General features: G+C 49.0%; 1 protein-coding gene across 1 annotated transcript in view; it reads left to right on the top strand.

Moving 5' to 3' along the window:
- GRIK4 (glutamate ionotropic receptor kainate type subunit 4) overlaps window positions 1–19436 on the top strand; it is a 183033-nt gene that overhangs the window by 156119 nt on the left and 7478 nt on the right. Inside the window, exons 17-19 of the mRNA XM_032595059.1 lie at window positions 2187–2352; window positions 3875–4100; window positions 8011–8139. Coding sequence (XP_032450950.1) covers window positions 2187–2352; window positions 3875–4100; window positions 8011–8139 — 521 coding nt within the window. The remainder of the gene's footprint in view (window positions 1–2186; window positions 2353–3874; window positions 4101–8010; window positions 8140–19436) is intronic.

Genomic DNA, 19436 nt, shown 5'->3' on the forward strand with positions numbered 1-19436 from the left:
TGACCCCCAGGACTTCCTTCCTGCAGACAATGTCTGCGTGAGCGCTTGGGAGGGCCACCAGTCTTGCAGGCTGTGCTGCCCTGGCCCACAGGGTCGCCAGTACTTTAAATAGCTGTCCTAGGGGAGCTCCATTACGCCACTCCTGAGGGTGTGTGTGTTTGGGGGGGTGCCTGAGTTGTTAGGGAGCCCCTCTGCCTCTCGGAGTTCTGAGTTATCAAATCAGGGCCTCAGTTTGGTCAGCTCCCTGCAGGAGTGTGAGGTCAGAAGACAGGGCCATCGCAGCCTCCCTTAGAGTCCTCACCCAGAGCAAGTGACAGAAAATACCACGTTGCTAACAAGAATGCCAACTTTGCAACCAGTGATGCCCCTTTCACACGGGAGCAGGGGTCCCCTGACCCCTCTGGAGAGAGTGTGTGATTTGCTTCCTCAGCAGAGAAGATAGGCTTGCCTTGAGCTACTTTGTTCTCTGACCCATTCCCTTGTGACCAGTGGCATAAAGAGACACATGGCCACCCAGGGTGGAACAGACGCTGGAGTGTAGCCGTGGGGCTGAGGGAACTTCCCCAGCCAACTCTGAGTCAAGGCCACACCCAGGGCTCACTAACTCACGGCACTAGCCAGGGCACAAACAGCTTCAGAATGCCAGCCTCCACCTAGGGATGGATCACCCCACCTCCCTGGCCTCCTCTGGGGGATGGTCACGAGAAAGAACTTCCAGCAGTGTGTATGAGCTGAGGCAGCAGCAAGGAAGGCAGGTCTTAGGAATGGATGGACACCGGGCACCTATAGGTCACAAATAGGGACGTTGACCAGATGGTCGTCATCCCATGATCGGTGTAACGGTCTATCCCTGCATTTCTCTGTATCTCACATTCATCTGGTCCTTTACAGATTATTAGTCACCAATCGTTTGATCTCACAGTTCTCCAAAGACACGCAGAGCAGGCGTTATTCTCCCTGAGCGGGCAAGCTCAGAGGAGGAATGTGGCTTTTCCCCTAAGGTCTCACAGGGGGAGGGGAACAAGGCCAGAACTAAACCAGCTCACCTCACTGGTGGTCTGGCATACGGATGCACCCACTGAGTCGGCAGATGCCCCTGTCACTTCACATCTGGGAGGCCGCCAGCAGGGGTCCTTGGACACAGAGGCCAAGGAGACAATGGGACTTCCCACTCTTAAAAGTCTCCTGGAAGCTGCTGGCCTCTGAATCCTGTGGCAAACGCTACGCTTTAGTTGGCAATGTCTTCATAATGACTAAAGCCTCATTAATTCAGACTGCACTAATTCCGAATTTGTGATTATCCAGCCTCACTTGTGCTTGGATATGTCTTCGAATTCCCATAAACAAATGGATTGGGATGCAGATGGAGGGCTGACCAGATGGAGGGCTTATTTAACCTACTTAAGTGAACAAACTAGTTTTAACGCCTTTAACATGTATACCGCCTGACTTGCAAAATTATTCTAATTTTAAATGAGTTTGCTCTACCCAATAAAACACTCTTCTGTTTTGAAATAGCTTGCCCATTGTAAGGGTAGTTTCTAATTCCAGCTTCTTAGCACTTCAAAGGTGCCTGTCACCAGTTAATCTCAAAGGGTGTCTGGTTTTGTAGGACTGCTTTTAAAATATGGATGTATCACTGTGTTACTGGGCAAGTTTCTCATCAGCAAAATTGGGATAAGAATTTTGCCTCCCTTCGTTGTAGGGGGTACATGAGATTGTGTCTGTGGCTCAGGGCAGGTGCTCAGTACACGGTTGATGCTCATCTGATGGTTGACCGCATCATGAGAGGACAGGGGCAGCCGACCCAGCTCGGGTTGTAAACAGAGCCCCCAGAGCCGGCACCCTTAGCTCATTCCCTATCTCATTTCTCACGGTCTCCCGGACGGTCTCATGTGCATGGACACACCTCTTTTGAATAGCAACCCAAGAACCACCTCCTTTTGGAAATAAGAAAAAAAAAAAAAAATTAATGGTCTCCCAAGCAACCTCACACACCCGATTCATTTCTGTTGACATCCTATGCCCTGCCTCCTTTCCCCCCCCCCCCCCACCCCGACTGAGCTGGGACCTCCTTCCAAAGAGGGACACCTGGTCTCTCCTGTGTCGCAGCAGGACTGGGGATGGGGGCTAAGACTCCTGGGCGTGCCTGGGCAACGATGACTTCCTGGTCTTTTCCTACATAGGTGGGCATTCACGCTGATCATCATCTCATCCTACACGGCCAACCTAGCAGCCTTCCTGACTGTGCAACGCATGGATGTGCCCATCGAGTCAGTGGATGACCTGGCTGACCAGACCGCCATTGAGTATGGCACAATTCACGGAGGCTCCAGCATGACCTTCTTCCAAGTAAACCCATTTGGTTGCTCACCAACATGGGGAATTGGGCAGGATAAAGTTGAGATGTTTGTCCTCTGGAGATAAAAACATCAATCCTCATCCCATTATCTCTTTTGAACATCTAGTTTGGAGATTCACTTGGGGCTCGTTTTTCCCCCCTGGCAAAATACCCCTGGAATGAGGTCCCCAAAGCACTTTGGGGTTAATTTCAGCCTCCCAAAGTGTTGTGCAAGAACCGTTAGTGGGAGTCGAGATGCTTTTAAGCATAACGTGTTGAAACTATCTTTGAATGGCAATAGTTTCGTATTTGTTTTAGTGGAGATTAGAAAAATACACATAAATGCAGCGAATCTAACCTGTACTTTTATTTCTACGACTGCATAGGTTGAGGCTAATGTATACATTTAAGTTTGGTTAAGTGGGTTAAATTTTATTGGCAGTACTTACATAAAGCAAGTTTAGAACACTACACAAATGTCTGAAGTATAAGGAACACGAAGATGAGTATGAACTGATTTCATATATCCCAAACTAGACAGGTGTCAGATCGGGACCCTGTTGGCTTTGAGGTTTCCTTGCAAGGCTCTGGAGAGGACCTTGCCGCAGTTGTGTATTAGCCAACAAACCAAGTGACTGATCACCAAGACTGGCAGATCTGGGCCAGACAAGAGGAGCAGTTTTCATATGCTTCGGGATCTCTAAGAAAGCAGACTTACCCTGCAGTTAATAGGTGTCTAACCAACCTACCGCCCAAGAAGTCCATTTTCACAGGAAACGGGTCCAAGGCCTCCAGTTTTCTGTTTCCTAGACAGCCTCAGTGTCTATTGGCCCCATAACCACTGAAGGCATCATGCAAACCCAGGTGTGGATAGACCCCCAGAATTCTCTCGACCTTGTTCTTATTTGTAAAAGAGAAGCCAGTCCTGGATATGTGATTGACAAGTTGGTTTAGGATCAACAGAAAATAGCCGGCACTCTTCCTTCAGATGGTGTCTTTAGACGTCCTGATGAACCTGAATCCACCACCTCCAGCCTGAAGGACAGCAAAGGATAGTTCCAGAATTTCCGTTCTTAATTCTATCAGAACATGGAGGTTGGCAGTGGTAGACCTCTCAAGGGTAGATGGGGCAAAACCAATGATCAAACCAGTAGACAGAGTTTATAGTGCCTTAGGACCCTGTTCTTTCCTTGCTTTTCTGTAAAAGTTTATCGTAGGCACAATCCCCGCCTCCTGCCGTGATGCGGTGACAGTTGAGAGATGAAAAGTGAAAAGATTATTGAATATAATGAGAGGGTTGAGTAATAAAGGGGCCAGGATTTTAAGGTCTACTTTGATTCCCTCCCTTTTAAAACCACCATTTCCTGGGGTGACTGGGTGGCTCAGTTGGTCGAGTGTCCAACTCTGGATTTTGGCTCAGGTCATGATCTCCCAGTTTGTGAGCGCGAGCCCCACATCAGGCTCCACGCTGACAACGTGCCCAAGATTTCCTTCCTCTTTTCCTAAGCCTGCTTCCGTGTGTTCTTTTCCCAGAATTCCCGCTATCAGACCTACCAGCGCATGTGGAATTACATGTATTCTAAGCAGCCAAGTGTGTTTGTGAAGAGCACAGAGGAGGGGATCGCCAGGGTGTTGAATTCCAACTACGCCTTCCTTCTGGAATCTACCATGAATGAGTACTACCGGCAGCGAAACTGCAACCTCACTCAGATTGGGGGCCTGCTGGACACCAAGGGCTATGGGATTGGCATGCCAGTCGGTATGCAGGAGAGGACCAGCCTCTTTGGGTAGCTCCATCCAGGCAGGGTCAGAGTAGCTAGGACCACTGAAGGCAACATTGAATTTGACAACCCTGTTCTAGAACCACTTAACAGGGACTTTAGGTGGGCATTTTCCAGGCTAAAAAAATAATAAGCAAACCCCCATACTTCCACTAATCAGTGATCAGTTCTCAATCTTTAGTTATTGAAGGGCTAGCTATCGATTTGCTAGTAGTTGATGAATTACTAAAGGGCAGGTTGATGCCCTCGGTGGATTCTTTAGGGCTTTTGTTCTCCCTCCTCCTGCTTCCTGCCCTTTGGCCATATCCCTTTTGAGGGTCTCTCTACTAGCAGTGGGAAGGAGAAGGAAGAAATGGTGAGGCTCCATGAATTTTGCTGCTAGTGTCCCTGGTGAAAGGCTTATTACAGAAGGAGACTGACATGATAGATGGAGTAGCTTCCAAATCATTTGTGGGTCTCGTGGACCCATCTACTCCAAATCAGCGTAGGTAATTGAGAATAGGTAGTGGAACTCTGTATTTAGCTGTGTACCTTCCAGTGTTTTATACCAAGGTAGGGATGTTTGGCTTCCAGAAAGGTATCCCAGCTGTGTTTTCTAAAGGATATTCACGCCTTGATAGTACCTCAACCGGAAGATGAGAGGGAACACGTTGACCGGCTTTTTGGATTGAAGAGGGAATCTGAAAATGTTCCCCAGATGCTTGGGACATGGACCCTTCCCCCACCTACCGCTGAAAGCCATGCCGTATAGGGCTGTCCTCGCCCAACACTCTTCTTATAGGAGGTTGTCCTGTACAAGGCAGCAGAGGGAAAGGCAGGAACTGAGGCCGTCAGACCAATGTGGGGAGATCAATATACAGTATACACAACTTTGCTGTTACCTTACACATGCCTTCTCTTGATCTTTACCTAACTCAGAACTCTGTGGGCTTCACTATATCCCTGTGGAGTGTGAAAAGCATGGTTTTGGAGTCAGGCAGACCTGGGAATGCACCTGGCTCCGGCCTGTGGGACCTCAGATAGGTTATTTAAGCTCTCTGAATCTCAGTTATTCTGTAAACTGGGGCAACTGAGGGATAAGCCTAATAATCCAGTCAAGTGCCTTACTACAGTGTCTCATACTTAGCCTGTTCAGGAGGAACACTGGTGCCCTCCCCATTTTTTCCATAGTCCCTTGTGTTATTTGATAAAAGCAGATGACTCCTTAAACACTGATCAGAAACCACACCAGTGACCGTAGGCAATGATACGGTTCATCTTCGAACTCTGTGAATTCTGATACTACGAATTCTATAAACTAGACGCCTCACTCGGGGCCCTTGAAAACCCACGTACTCCCTTCTTACCATCATATTTCATTGATGTTCATTAATATGCAAATTACGGGCCCCTTTGAGAAATGTATTGGCTTACATTTTATTTCAAGATGGTGGAGTAAACCACAAAACAAATGTAAGATGCACCTTGATAATACTCCAGCAATTTAAGAAATCTAGCTGAAATGTCAAATGCTTCCAAAGTTTTCGTGGAACACACCTATTAGAGAGTCGACCTAAAGCGGACCAACTCTAGAAATTTTTATCAATGACGAAGGAAAAAGGGAAGGAAATGCATTTATTCTATGTCTGACGTGATGTTATTTTTTTTTCTTTTTATTTCTTTTTATTATTTTTTTTTAATGTTTATTGACTTCTTGAGAGACAGAGACAGAGTGTGAGCAGGACAGGGGCAGAGATTGAGGGAGACACAGAAACTAAAGCAGGCTCCAGGCTCTTGAGTTGCCAGCACAGAGCCCGATGCGGGACTTGAACTCACAAACCTTGAAATCATGACCTGAGCCGACGTCAGATGCTTAACCGACTGAGCCACCCAAGCGCCCCTAACGTGATGCTATTTTCACACGTCATCCCACCTGTGAGTTAGATGTGGTCCTTCCCACTCTAGAAGAGAGAACTGAGATTCAGAGCTGGCAAGTTTCTTGTCCAAGGTCACAGAGTCAGTAGAGGAGCTGGGTTTGAGCCTGTCTCCAAATTCAGTGCTTCGCTTACTGCACCATGTTGCCGGAGGGGTCTCACCAGCTCAACAAGACGGGATAGGTGGGGAAGTGAGGTACGGGCTTGTCCGGGTTCTCAGATCAGGCTGAGAAGGGCAACGCACCACCCACTGATGAGCCAGAACTTATCTGAGTTGAGGTCACGTCCAAGAAAGCATGTGTGTCATTCTTACGTGGGAGGTAAGGGCATAACCAGAGAATAAGCAATGTGGTGGGACCGAGGGAAATGAAGAGAAACAGTACAAGGAATGAGATGGACAATTAGTCAAGTGGTTTAGGAGCAAAGTAGGCAAATGTGGAATAAACAGAATAATCCTTTCTCAAGGCCCCTGGTGTGCCACTGAGGTTGGGTTGGAAATGCTAGAAATGCCTGGCTGGGCTGGACAGTCGTCTGTAAACCTGGAATGTTCATTAGTCTCACCACCTAGCACCATCTGTTAGTTCGAGTAGCCATCCACTGCACGAGTGTGTTAAGTACCTACTATACGTGGGCGCTCTCGATGCTTGCCCACATAAGTTGCATAGACATGTTCTGTGCTGCGGGCTTGGGGTTTACCTGCCCAAGCGTGGTTGTATCCCCAGTAGGGAAGGTTCCATCTGTGGTGTCATGGGCTGTCAGAGTCCAAAGAGATCTGGGAGCTGATCTAGTTCCTTGCCTGTCAACGCGAGGTCTGTGGCCCAGCAGCGGGGCATCCCCTTGGAGCTTGTTAGAAATGCGCAATTTCAGGCCCCACCCCAGACCCACAGAATGAGAGTCGGCGGGTCAGTCAGATCCCCAGGTCATTCCCGTGCCTGTGACGGTTTGAGAGCACAAATCTACTTGTTCTGAGCTTTTGCCTCCATCCTTCATCATAGCCCTCCCCCACCACCCCCCGCCCCGAGGCCTCTGTCCACATCAGGCCTTCACAGAGCTTGAGCAAGAAAACTGAGCAGCTTAGTTGGTTTCCAGCCTCTTGGCAGCCTTTTCTCTATGATCTCCGGCCTCAGCTTGTGCTGGGACATTGAGCTTTCCACGGTCTCATTTAAGCCTATTTTTGTGATTAAAGCCAAATTCCAGAACCAAAGCTCCTTGACCATATTCCATTAGAAAAATTAAAAAGGAATTGCACTGAACAGAAGCCTTCTGTTTGAGGACAGAGGGAGGAGCGGTGTGCACAGAGTGATGGATGGGGACGGGGGGTTGTCGGCCACTCAGCAGGCAGGTGGGAAGTTTGGGGTGGCTGGTGACCGGATTCTGCACACAGATGAGAGGTGGCTTCCGTCACACTGTGGGGTGATGCTTCTCTCACTGGAGGCTGCTCTGGGTAAACAGTTGTCAGGGGTAATGTAGCAAGAGTTGCAAGTGCCTGAGAAATTAATGTAGATAAAGTCGAAGACAGACAACTGACCAAGGGAGAGGTTTATGGCACAGATTTCCCACCTGGAGGAGGCAGACGGGATGCCTTGCAGCCAGCTTCCTGAGTGTCAGTGGGCAGGCTGGGTAACCTTAGTAGAAAGTGGTGGGTGAGTAGGGCCACACCGCTGTCTGAAAAGCTTCAGCTTGACCCACACTGGGTTCTTGGCCATGGGCTGAACAGGCCAGTCAGCATAGACAGAAGGAAAGTAGGAAGGCCCAAGTGCCCTGCATGAAGCCGGAACTCCCTCCTCTGCACGGAGGGTCCTCAGAACAAGCAGAGGAGAGAGCCATGCTCCTGCAGGGTCCCCCACCACCTCTGTTTCTCTTCTCCTGATGTTAGGTAGGAAAACTGGTAAGGAGGTCTACTGGGGAAAGGAGCAGAGTGATGCCTGAGAGGGCACTCACGCCCTGTGTTCTGGGCTCTCCTGTGACCCCACAGGTTCGGTTTTCCGGGATGAGTTCGACCTGGCCATTCTCCAGCTGCAGGAGAACAACCGCCTAGAAATTCTGAAGCGTAAATGGTGGGAAGGCGGCAAGTGCCCCAAGGAGGAAGATCACAGAGCCAAAGGTGAGTGCGTTCAGCGGCTTCCCCCTCCTGTTCTAGAGGAGCGCTTGTCCCTTGTTTCTGGTGTCCGAAGTCCAGGTGATGATTGCTGGAACACACGGACAACAAGCCTTGCAAGCTATGGAGGGCTGGGCTGGGCTGGGCTGGGCTGAGGGCCAGTCCTGGCCCAGAGTCTGGGCTGGTTGGAGGCATCCAGTGCCCATCGGCTCGCTAGTCCCAGAGACCCCATCTTTACCATGCTTCCCGAGTGCAGCCAGCTCCTACCCCGGCCCGTGCCCCCCTCACCTCTCCACCCTCGACTGCTGGTCTCCCTTTCCCATTCTTGCCCCTCGACAGCATCTTCTCCACCAGTAATCAGAGTGAGTCTTTTCATGATGCGAGGAAATCCCAGCATTCCCCTGCACAAACCTTCCCTTCTCAGCATCAAACACAAGCCTTCCGTGGCCTCCTCCTGGCCTCCCTGGGGAGGGTCCCCAAGAGAGGTCTTCCCTCCCCTTCCCACACATCCCTCCCATCACGTGAGCTCTGCTTTGGTTTTCTTTTCAGACCTCATCACTCCCTCATATTCTGTTGTCTATTCATTTCTTTGTTTACTGTCCACCTCTTCTACTCGAATGCAAATTTCGTGAGGACAAGGACTGTCTTCTTCATAGGGTGGTCCACAGGGCCTGGCAGGTGGTTATTTGAATGAATGAATGAATGAATGAATGAAGTTTAAATCACGCTGGATAGAAAGCAGTCGCTGACTGATAGGTGTGGTTGAGGAGTTTGAGGGTCCCTGAGCATCTGGGAGATTTTGTAGGGGGGTTGCCCAGGATAGTCCCATGCTACATCTGTTATAGATCAGTTAATGCCTATTAGTTATCTTTAGAACTCCCTTTAAGTCTCACAATGTCCTGGTTGGGGCAATAAATCCTATGGTCACCCTCGCAATCTCCTGCAGCCTTGCTAAAATATGCAACAAATTTACCTCTACACGCTGTCCCCCAGGAAGGCAGCTCAGGAATAAAATGAATAATACCATGTGCTTCCATCTCTGCTCAGAGTGAATGATTATCCGTGATGAGACAGTGAGTGAGTGACTTTGTGTTTCCAAGTGTCTGTCTGTGGATCTCTCTCCTGCAAGGAAAGAGCTCAGGAATACGGACCTAGGGGGGCAGGCCCTTTGTAATTTACACACTCTGCCCCTCCCCTCACAGGAACCCACTGAGACCACACCTGTCTTGGCTCTCCACTCCCCAAAGATCAAGTGGGGAGGAGGCTATAACTCTGTTCAGAAGGAAAAAAGGAAGAAAGAAATGAGGGTGGTACAGAGAGAAGTTTCCGGAAACTTTTGTGGATTTGATAGAATGAAGTAGGTGTTGAAGATACTCAGGACCCGAACAGGGAGGGAGGGGCGGAGGGGGTATCGCAGGCAATAAGCACCCCGAGGAGAGACGCAGCAGCTGAAATTTGTGCTGTGGGCGAGGGCTCTGTGTGCTGCACGTGGAACAGAGTCAGAGTCCCACGAGTAGCTCTAAGGTGGACAGCGGGTCTGTCCTTAGGGAAGACAGGGTAGCAAAATGCTCCTGCACCACCCCCTCCCCATCCAAAGACACATGGACTGAAAATAATCTAAAGCGGTCTGGGCTTGGAATAGTCAAAATAAAAGGAGATCCTTGATAAGCTAACTTATGCCAATGTTGTTCTGTGGTAACAATGAACTTCAGAGTGGTAGCGAAGGGCCCTGTCTTACCAAGCAGATGGAGGGAAACCGTCGTGGCTTTTGATCTGGAGTAATGTGAAGTAGAAACAGAGAGGTAGATCTGGGACCCAGAGCAGAAAGATTTTGAGTTCTTCCCTGCCTGATGAGTGAAACCGGAGAAATGTCCAGATATGTCTCTTCCTGGAAGCCCTTGGTCCCCCTCCACCCCCTACCTCCCACAGGGGGTTGGGCGCTTCTGTGACTTTGGGCAGAGAAGTCAACACTCTGCATTGCAGCTCTCGATCTCCTCTGCTTGGTAGACGGCACCTTAGATGTGGACCCAGTCTCGTTTGTTCCTGTGTCCCTAGCGCCCCCTACAGAGCCTGGCACATAGTAGGTACCCAATACATATTTGTGAGATGTGTGATTAAAGCCACCGGCTGCTAGTTGTCCAAAGCTACCAGTGGCCGTGTTCTCCTTGGTCACGTTAGTAAAGCAACCAATGAAATGGTGCCTCAGTGACTTCCCTGAGCAACCTTCAGACCCAGAGCTGTCCCCTAGGTCCAGTCCTTCCTGCCTCTGAGCAGCCAACCAAACTTACGGGTTAACGCAGAGACACTCTCGATGAGGGAGGCTAGAACACAATGGGAGGTGGCCAGGAGCAAGGGCTCAGAGCTGTGCGGGGACCCCCACAGAATCCTGCATGCCCCCGCACCCCCCGCTCCCCTGCCACCCAGGCTTACACTGGCTCTTCCAACTCCAGATCTCCCTCCCCTCCTGCTTCCCACTAGTTAGTTGCAGGCTTCCCCAGCTCCCCTGCCTTTTTAAACCTGACCCCCATTTGATCTACATGTCCCCTTGAGGCTCACTGCTGAGCTGACCCCATGTCTCCAGTTTCCCTTTTCATCCCTGACCCCTGAACTCAGCCACCGGCCCTTCCCTTTTGTGCACATATTTCTTTGTTTGTGTTTATTTGTGCATCCTGCTAATCCTACAGAGGAACAGTTGGAAGGCAGCAAAATTGGCAAGTATAGGAATGATGACACAGGATCTGGGTGTCTTAGAGTTGTCACTCACAGTCCCCAGTCTGGATCATCTCTCTCCCTCTCTAGGTATTACCTAAAGTCTAGTGGACTTTCCCCAACCCTCCTTCTGATGAGTAAAAGCTCATCAGACTTTTACTCTCCTGCTTACCTGTTGGTTCTACTGTCTGCACGAGGCTAGGTCTCTTCCCTCAGGCAGTTTTCATAAGGGTTCAGGATCATGGACATTGGGTCAAATGGACTCCACTCCATAAAAGGCCTCGTTATAATCACTATGAAACATCTTTGAGCCTCGGTTTCCTTCTCTAGAAAATAGGGATGATAATAATAATGTCACTTCCCGGGGCTATTGTGAAGAGTGAATGACACAAATCGTGTTAAACCCTCCACAAAACCGACTGTCACAAAGGAAATGAGAACTAATTTTATCCCAAAATCTAGGCCTAAGGGAGCAATTAAGGCACAGTGAGAGGTCTGAACAGTGTCCACAGCCACAAGTACGGCTGTGCTCCTCGAGGCTAGATAGCTCTTCTAAAATCAACACTTGTGACATCTATTTTGTCTCCATTGACATTTGTCCCCCATGGAGTATGAAAAACTCAAAGGCAGGGACTGTGTCTTATTTATTTTTGTATCTCAGTGACCAGCATGATCATCTGACATCAGTATTTGATGAAAGGATGAACAATGAATGAATGAATGAATGAATACGAATAAATGAATATGAGTGAATGAGTGAACATGAGTGAATGAATGAATGGGTGGGCAGTCATCTCATGGACCTCCAGACTGGTACCACTTCCTATGTCTGTTGGGTCCCAAACAGGAACCTTGACACCCCAGGTGTCGGCATAGAAAGTGTTCACATAGCCCCCATTGCATCCAACACACATCGTAAACCACGGCACATCAGGCACTGTGCTAGGCTCTGAGATTATGAAAAGGAGTAAGACATGGCCCTGTCCTCAAGAGGTTTGAAACCTAGAGAGAGGCACAGATGATCACTCTAATGGTTGCACTGTAGGAATGCTTTATGAGAACTATAAAAAAAAAAAAAAAAAAAAAGTGTTTATGAAGCCCAGGGGAGGAAGTGATTAATTCTGAACAATGGTCAGGGAAGGCTTTAGGGACATTTGGCCCGAACCTTGCAGCATCTATCAGGAGTCACTGCTTTCGGAATGTTGTAGAGCACAGTCACCACACTCAGAAGTTGGTTTCGATAAGTAAGATGGGGTTGGAGTTAAGAGAGCATTGAAAACTAGATAAAGGCATTTGGACTGCAAACCAGCATGTCCCAGGATTTTCCATGGAAGGAATTGGTAGCAGCAGAGACTGAACATAACACTCCGGGGGGCTGGGGCCATAGTCTAAAACGGCTCACCATGCTTGGAATATCCTGAGTCCTGTGTTTTATCCTAAAAACATATACGAATTCTGCAACTTACAGCAAAACATAGGCACGTTTATTTAATGTAAAAATGCCTTTTGTACCTCAACTCTGAGTGAAATTAGTGTTCCAGGGCGATGCCCCATAAACATCCTGAGCATTGCGTATGCCTTGGCACACCGATAGCACACTGGACTGGGTTTGAGAGTGTTAGTTACGGATCTCAGAGGTGCTGGGGTAAGATGTGGCATGAGGAAAGCAGGTGCTGTGGGGTGGAATTCTGAGCTCTCGGTGGCATACATGGTCTCAGGGGACAGTCATTGCCTTAAGTTCCAACAGTTCTTGCAACTCGGCAGAGACACTGTTCTTGGAAGTCAAGGTTTTTGATTTGCCAGAAGAATATTTTGCAATACAGAAGGCTAATAACTAAAGGAAGCTTGGCATGAAGTTAGAGAGTGGAAAAATAATAGAAAACCCAGGCCACCCAGTCTGCAAACCAGACAGAAAACACCCTGGCCGGGACAGGGAGCTTCTGAGCAGGAAAAGGATATTTTAAGAATCGGGAGGGTCCCTGAGAAGGAGCCTTGTGCCCTGCTGGGACACAAGACAGTAGTAGATGGAACTAGTTGGGGATTCTAAGAGGTAAACAGATTTTTGCTTACTTCTGGAGTTTGGAAAGCCCCAGAAATATGTGTCATGCCACGGTGAGGAAGGGACATGAGGGATGGGACATGGGGACCTAGGGCAGGGAGGGTCCTGTGGCAGGCTTGCATTTTCCTAGGCTCCAAAGATACTAGAAATCTAAGTGGAATCCTGCGTTAAGACCAGATACCTAAACCCACCCCCATGGCACATCACCCCCTTCTTATCCTCGGACCTGAAATATATCTGGGGTGAAGCGGGAACAGAGACAACACTGCCTTTAGCTAAATTTAAACCTGGAATGACTGAGAAATCTACATTTGTGGCAATCAGGTGGAAATGGGGGCTTGAGGTAGACATCCGGTAACTTAGAGAAAACTTACGTTAGAATTTTTGCCGAGGGACTAGCTTTGGAAATCCTTCCCCAGTCCACAGAGGTTGAGGAGGACCGATCTGACAGCAGAGTTCAGGAGGGTTGGAGAAGGGAGGCAGACAGGGAGATCGGGCTCCCAGGGAAGGTGGGACATAGTGACAGGAGGCTCCCAGCTGCACTTGGGGACCAAATGTTCTCTGGCACAGAGAAGAGAATGGAACAGATGAAAAGGAGAAATAAATAGCACAAGTCCTCCTGCCCGGGTCCCAAATGCCCCAGAAGATGCTAGGGTTCTATCAACTGGCCGGGGTTAACTTGCTTCTGTGCCGCCGTCCTTTGGAAGAAAAGGATGTGAGCTGTATTAATACGCAGTCTTGTCCAAAGGGTGCTGTCTGGGAGACGCTGTGCAAATCATCATAAGAGCTGGGGCTTCGGCTCCCTTCCCAGCCACGGCAGCTAGTGCCCGTTTAATGCAGCGGCCCCATTTCTGCCATGGCTGAAGCCCAGACGAACGTTCCTCAGTGAGGCGACAAGGCTTCCTAAGCCAAGCGAAAGTCCGTGTGACCTCCTCCGAGCCAAGCAACAAGCACCAGCCTGGAACGGAAGGCACCATTGCATTGCTTGGCCTCTCTCTGGCAAATTAGCCATCAGGCTTATGGAATATAAGCTACTGCTCAAGGGAGCCCCTTCTGCGGCAGAAGAACAGGACCGGTGTAACCCGAAGGATCTCTTCCTTTAAGTCTTTAAGTGGTTGCCCGGAGTGGAGCCACAGGAACATTTTTTTTCCCCCTTGTGTCTCAGACTGAACAAAGGGCAGTCGCTTTAATTTGCTTTCCAGAGTAGCTCGTAGGTGATCTTTCTTTTCGTGATGTGAGTCAGTGGGCTCTCACGTGTGCCTAAGGGAGGGGGGAGAACGTGGAGCGCGCAGACAGGGACGGCAATGAAGTGAACTGTGAAGAAGGTCCTTTTTGCAGAGACTTCTGAAGCTGACAGTGGCTGTGGGCACTTTGCTTTCAAGTACAGACGGTCCCTGACTTACGATGGTTTGACAATGTTTCGATTTTACGATGGTGCGTGAGCTATACACGTTTTAATGTACCGCGTGCTTGGAAGTTTGAATTTGGATCTTTTCCCAGGCTAGCGATATACAGGGTGATTCCTCTCCTGTGACGCTGGACAGCAGCTCCCCGTCACCCCGAGATCACCCCGGTCAGCAGTCGATACACCGACCACCCGCCGGTGCCCGTTCAGTCGTTCTAGTTTTTGCTTTGGTCAGCACTTTGTTACAGAACAGGCTTTGTGTGAGATGATGCTGCCCAGCCACAGGCTAACGTCCTGAGCCCGTCTCAGGTAGGCTAGGCTAAGCCATCCCGTTGGGTAGGTTAGGTGTATTAAATGCACTTTCCACTTAACGATCCTTTCAACTTACAATGGGTTTTTACCGGGGACGTGACGTCGTCGTAAGTCAAGGACGATCTGCAGAAGGTAGCAGGCAGCGTGCAGTAGCTGATGTAATCCGTCTCTACTTCATCATCCTATTAAAATGCGAGCAATTTCAAAGAAAAGGATCTGGTGCTACCCTGCTTCTAATCCAATATTACAGTTCAAACGTCGCTGCCAAATTTCGGAGAAGAACCCTAACATTGGGATGGAGCCACTGCTCCTGAGTCTTTTGCCAGGCCTCCCTTGGCTCTGGTGGCAACCACAACATTACCCCTTCGCTTCATCTCCCCAATTTCCTTCCCTGCCTATGGCTCAGTGACCATCTGCCTTCATCTGCAGCTGAAAAATGAAATGGTGGAGCGTGTGGAAGGCTACATGGGAATTTACAAAAAGCAGCAGGCTTCATTCCAAGCTCTTGCATTTTCTTCTGCCTTTTCTTTTCGGCAACACTTGTTTATTCTCTCACTCCGCCCCTATAAAAAGAAATCTCGTTAGCCACTCACAGAATGCCGGCACCCCAATTCAAGGGGATCGGGTTACTGAAGGCTTTGCAGAACAATTGTCAGACAAAAAGGTAGTCGGTAAATTCCAAGGAAATTAAATACCTTTATCTTGAAAAACACAGGCTCACAATCGGGCTTCAAAGGAACATAAATACACCACCAGGCTGTGAAAATCAGGGTCCCCTTTCAAGGATGGAAAAGAGGCCAGTGGTATTGACTCACAAAATCCTTAGAGAGCAGGAAGTTTGCTGTCTGGCACAGCGGGAATGAAAGTGTGAGACATCTTAGCAAGAGGGGGGTAAGGGGTGGGTGGGGGATGGGTCCTGGGGCTGTTATCCTCTCTGTCTCTTCTCAGGGGGCCCAGCCTGATTATCCCGGTTCTCTGGTTTCTCTGGAGAGAGCCAAGACGGGAAATCTGAATATGGGAGTTTAGATAGTGTCTCAGAGAGATGCTTGCAGAGGAAGCCTCTCCCTCATCCAATCAGATTGATTGCTGAGAGACGGAGAAACTCCCGGGGGGTGCCAGAAAGCACGATCAGGAACAGAGGTAGACGGTGGTCCAGTGCGTCTGCATGCGAGGAGGTCAGCCACTCCGAAGGCTGCAGCCCAACTTTGGATACTGAGCCAAGGTTAAGTCGATAAAGCATCGATTCAAACATTCGATGGAACGTTGTCAAGGAGAGAAGGGAATTTTATAAGCGGAACGAATAGGACCCTCTTTCTGGTCACTCTAGGTTGGGGGAGGGGTCCCAGGAATGAATCCAGTCATCAAAGTGTCAGGGTGAGTTCTGTATCCCTCTCCCTGTAGCATCAGGAACCCTGGTTCCAGGGAGAGGCGGTGTGGGCTGGGGGTAAGGGCTCAGGCTCTGGCTTCAGTTTGGATCTGACACTTCCTTACTGGCCACAGGACCACGGACAAGTTAGCTGACTCCAGAACCTTACTTGCCTTGTCGGAAAAATGGACGTAAACACAGTGCCAATTTCACAGGGCAACTGTTAGGATGAAATTAGAATGTTTAGCCTGGTCACCTTGCTCATAGTAAACAGTCATGAAGGTCGGCCCTATTTTTATAAAGAACATTATCTGGGTAGTCAGATTTATGTAGATTTCACACCTCTGCCCTGAAAACGTGGGCAACTTCGCTTAAGTTCCTTGAATTCCTGTTTCTTTAACTGGAAAATGCCGACAGTGAGCCTTCTTCACAGCGTTTTTAATGATAATTGAATGAGATAGCACATGTTTTTAAAACCGAGGCGCTCGCGCTCATATTTTGATAAATTGTAAAGTGCCTCCCCCAGGCTTATGTTTTGATAAATTGCAAAATTTATCAGATGCCTCTGCCATCCCTCTTCTATCTCGTGTCCATTCGCCTGCTCTCCTTCCATCACTGTCTCCAGACTCAGCCAGTTCTAGTCAATGAATGTCACAGTAAGAGTAAGTGGCATGCCTACTGTCTCACAGTCCTCAGTCGTGCAAACCTGACGAATTGTTCTATGTTTTCTGGGAAGGTCATACAGGTCAGCTCCCACATGGATTCGTGAAGCTGCTATTTACAATCAATAAGTCCGTGGAGATGAGACCATGGAAGCTATTTGCATGGATGTAGGTGAAGGTGATTCCGAAACAGAAAGTGCTGGAAAGTCATGTTGGTCAAGGAATTCATGTGCTCGTCAAGCGTTTTCAGTGTGGAACTTTGCACAGCACTTCAGCACACAGCGTAGGGCTCGGGTCAGGGAGGTTTCTCAAGAGAGATATGCTGACTGTTGTTCAAGAGTAATTATACTCTCCCTTGCTGGGATGCTGATGCTAGTCTCTCTTTGTACCTACCTCTGTGGCTCTTGTGGCCTCTGCCTTCTTGCCTCCCAGGCTAGCCCTGCCCCTTCCTTGTTCAAAAGGAACTTCCCTGCGTCTCAGTCGCAAATTTCCCCGGTGCCATCTGGAGGTATTAAAGGGTGTTAAGGCCTGAGACGCATGTGCCCCTGAATCCAAAAGGTGATTATTTCCAGGTCAGAACTGATGGCAGAGCAGTTGGGTGGAGATTCCGGTCTATCACCGGTACTCCCTTCTAGGTTGCCATTTCCCTCTGTTAGTTCTAGAGACACGGAATGCTGTTTGTTGGCATTTGCCAACTGTAATTTGTATTTGTGGACAAGCTATGAGCGACACCGGTGTTAGGATTGAATCAACCAAGACTTTGCAGGGGGAGTTCGATTCTATGTCAGTTAATGCAGTCTCGTGGCTGGGGCATAGCTGAGGCTCCGAGACTTACGTGTCAAGAGAGGCTCTGTCTGAAAGCCATCTGTCTAGGTGGCGTCTGTGTGGGCCGTCTGAAGAAGGGAAGGGAGGAGGGGTGATTAGCGGGCCGTCCCCTCGCAAGGGCCGAGGCGGCTACGAGCACAACGAGGGCCTGTGGTCAGACTGGAGGGTGCCCATGCCAGCGTAGAGGCTGTGTGCTGCGGAAGGCATTTGACTTTAGCAGAATGACTGATGACAGTATTAAATGGAACCACTGTGTTCTCCTAGAGCTCGCTGCCTGCTCCCACTCCATCTGTTTCTCAACTCAGGCTCTGCCAACAATCTATTCTTGCTTCCACTTTCCAGTAAGTTCCTAAAGGCACCGGTGGTATACAAGCCTCGCTCCTGGGTGGGGAGGCCGCTCAGCCAGGAATCGGCACTCTTGAGCCAACAGCCGTGATTGACACGCTGGCCCTGAAACACCAGAAGCTGAGAAAGAAGGACCGTGGGGTGTGTTGGGGACTCATGCTTTCTACCCGCATCCTGTTAAAACCTCAGCTCCTCTGAGAGGCTTTCCCTAACCTGATCAGACTTCTCCCAGCACAGATCACCTGTCTGTTTATAACCCTCCCCAGTTCCCTTGCACCTGCCTGGGACCCGGTACCATCGGTCCACGTGGTAGGTTCACCGTCAGTGTTCAGTCCCACCTTGGCCAGCCACTCTGTGCAGTCTGGGCCTTCTGCCTCTGTGATCAGGCTTGCGAGCACGCGACAAGGGCTGTCGCACTTTACTATTATTTCAAACTAAAATGAATTAGGAATGAATACATTTCACAGTATGGATCCAAAGCTTCTGATAACGCAGGCTTCCACATATGAGATGTCTTTATCCTCTTGCTTTCTGTTCATTCTTTCTGCAGACATTTATTGGGCTCTTATTATGGGCCAGGCCCCATGATGGTGGAGTTACAGAGTTGATCCAGACCTGGATCGTCCCCTTATGGAACTCACAGTCTAGCGGGAAATCCAGATTTATCAGGTTAAACGAGGGTATTATTTTATGCAACGTTAGAATGATTCACGGTGCATTGTCAATGAAACACCAAAGCGGTATAACTCACAGAGCCAGGTAAGATGAGCTAAGTCTTGAAGGAAAGGTTAAGGTTAGCCTGGTGCGTGTCTGGGGGCTGGGGGGGTAGGCTCCAGGGAGAGGTGCCAGTGGGAGTAAAGGTACAGAAGGTAGGGTGCTGGGAACAGAATGCTGTGCGCTGGGAACTGGGAACAGTTACTAGAGATGTTATTGCGGTTGGATTTTAGCATCTTGGAAAGATCACTCAGGCAAACTTAGTGGAGAGTAGAGTTGAGTTATATGACTACAAGCAGGGAATCATTTTGGAGGCCTCATGCAACAGTCCCAGCAAGAAACAGTGGGAGCCTGAGCTAGGGAAGTACTAGCAGGGTAAGAAGTTGAAAAGCATGTAGGAGGTAAAATCACCAGGACTTGGTACGAGCCAGTGCAGGAAGGAGAGACAAGAGACCAAATTCAGGAAAATGAGAGAATGTGCCACAGAGCAAGCAGAGGCACCGAGGAGGTTGCAAGAGAGCGATGTCTTTATAAAAAGCCAAGAAGGGCGAGTGCTTGGCAATCCCAAGTGCCCCAAGAGGTCACTTAAGATCAGGACCGGAAAACTTCCAGTAGGTTCGAAACACACTGTTCGTTGGTGACCTTGGTGGGGGTGGTTTTGGTGATGCGAGACAAAATCACATGGGGTGATGAGTGAACAGGAAAAACAAAAAGTGAATTCAGAACAGAACCACTTTCTTCTTCAGATACCCAGGGCCTAAAAGCTTTTCAAGAATCCAAAGTTATGTTTGAGGTCTGAAAAAATGTATTAGCTCTAACACGCAAAAAGAAACGGCAAAATTAAATTAAGACATGTTTAATTAAATATCCCCAAAATGTAACATTGTTTCGACTTCATTAATTTTT

The sequence above is a fragment of the Lynx canadensis genome, chromosome D1 (genome assembly GCF_007474595.2).
Source record: "Lynx canadensis isolate LIC74 chromosome D1, mLynCan4.pri.v2, whole genome shotgun sequence".
Taxonomy (NCBI): domain Eukaryota; kingdom Metazoa; phylum Chordata; class Mammalia; order Carnivora; family Felidae; genus Lynx; species Lynx canadensis.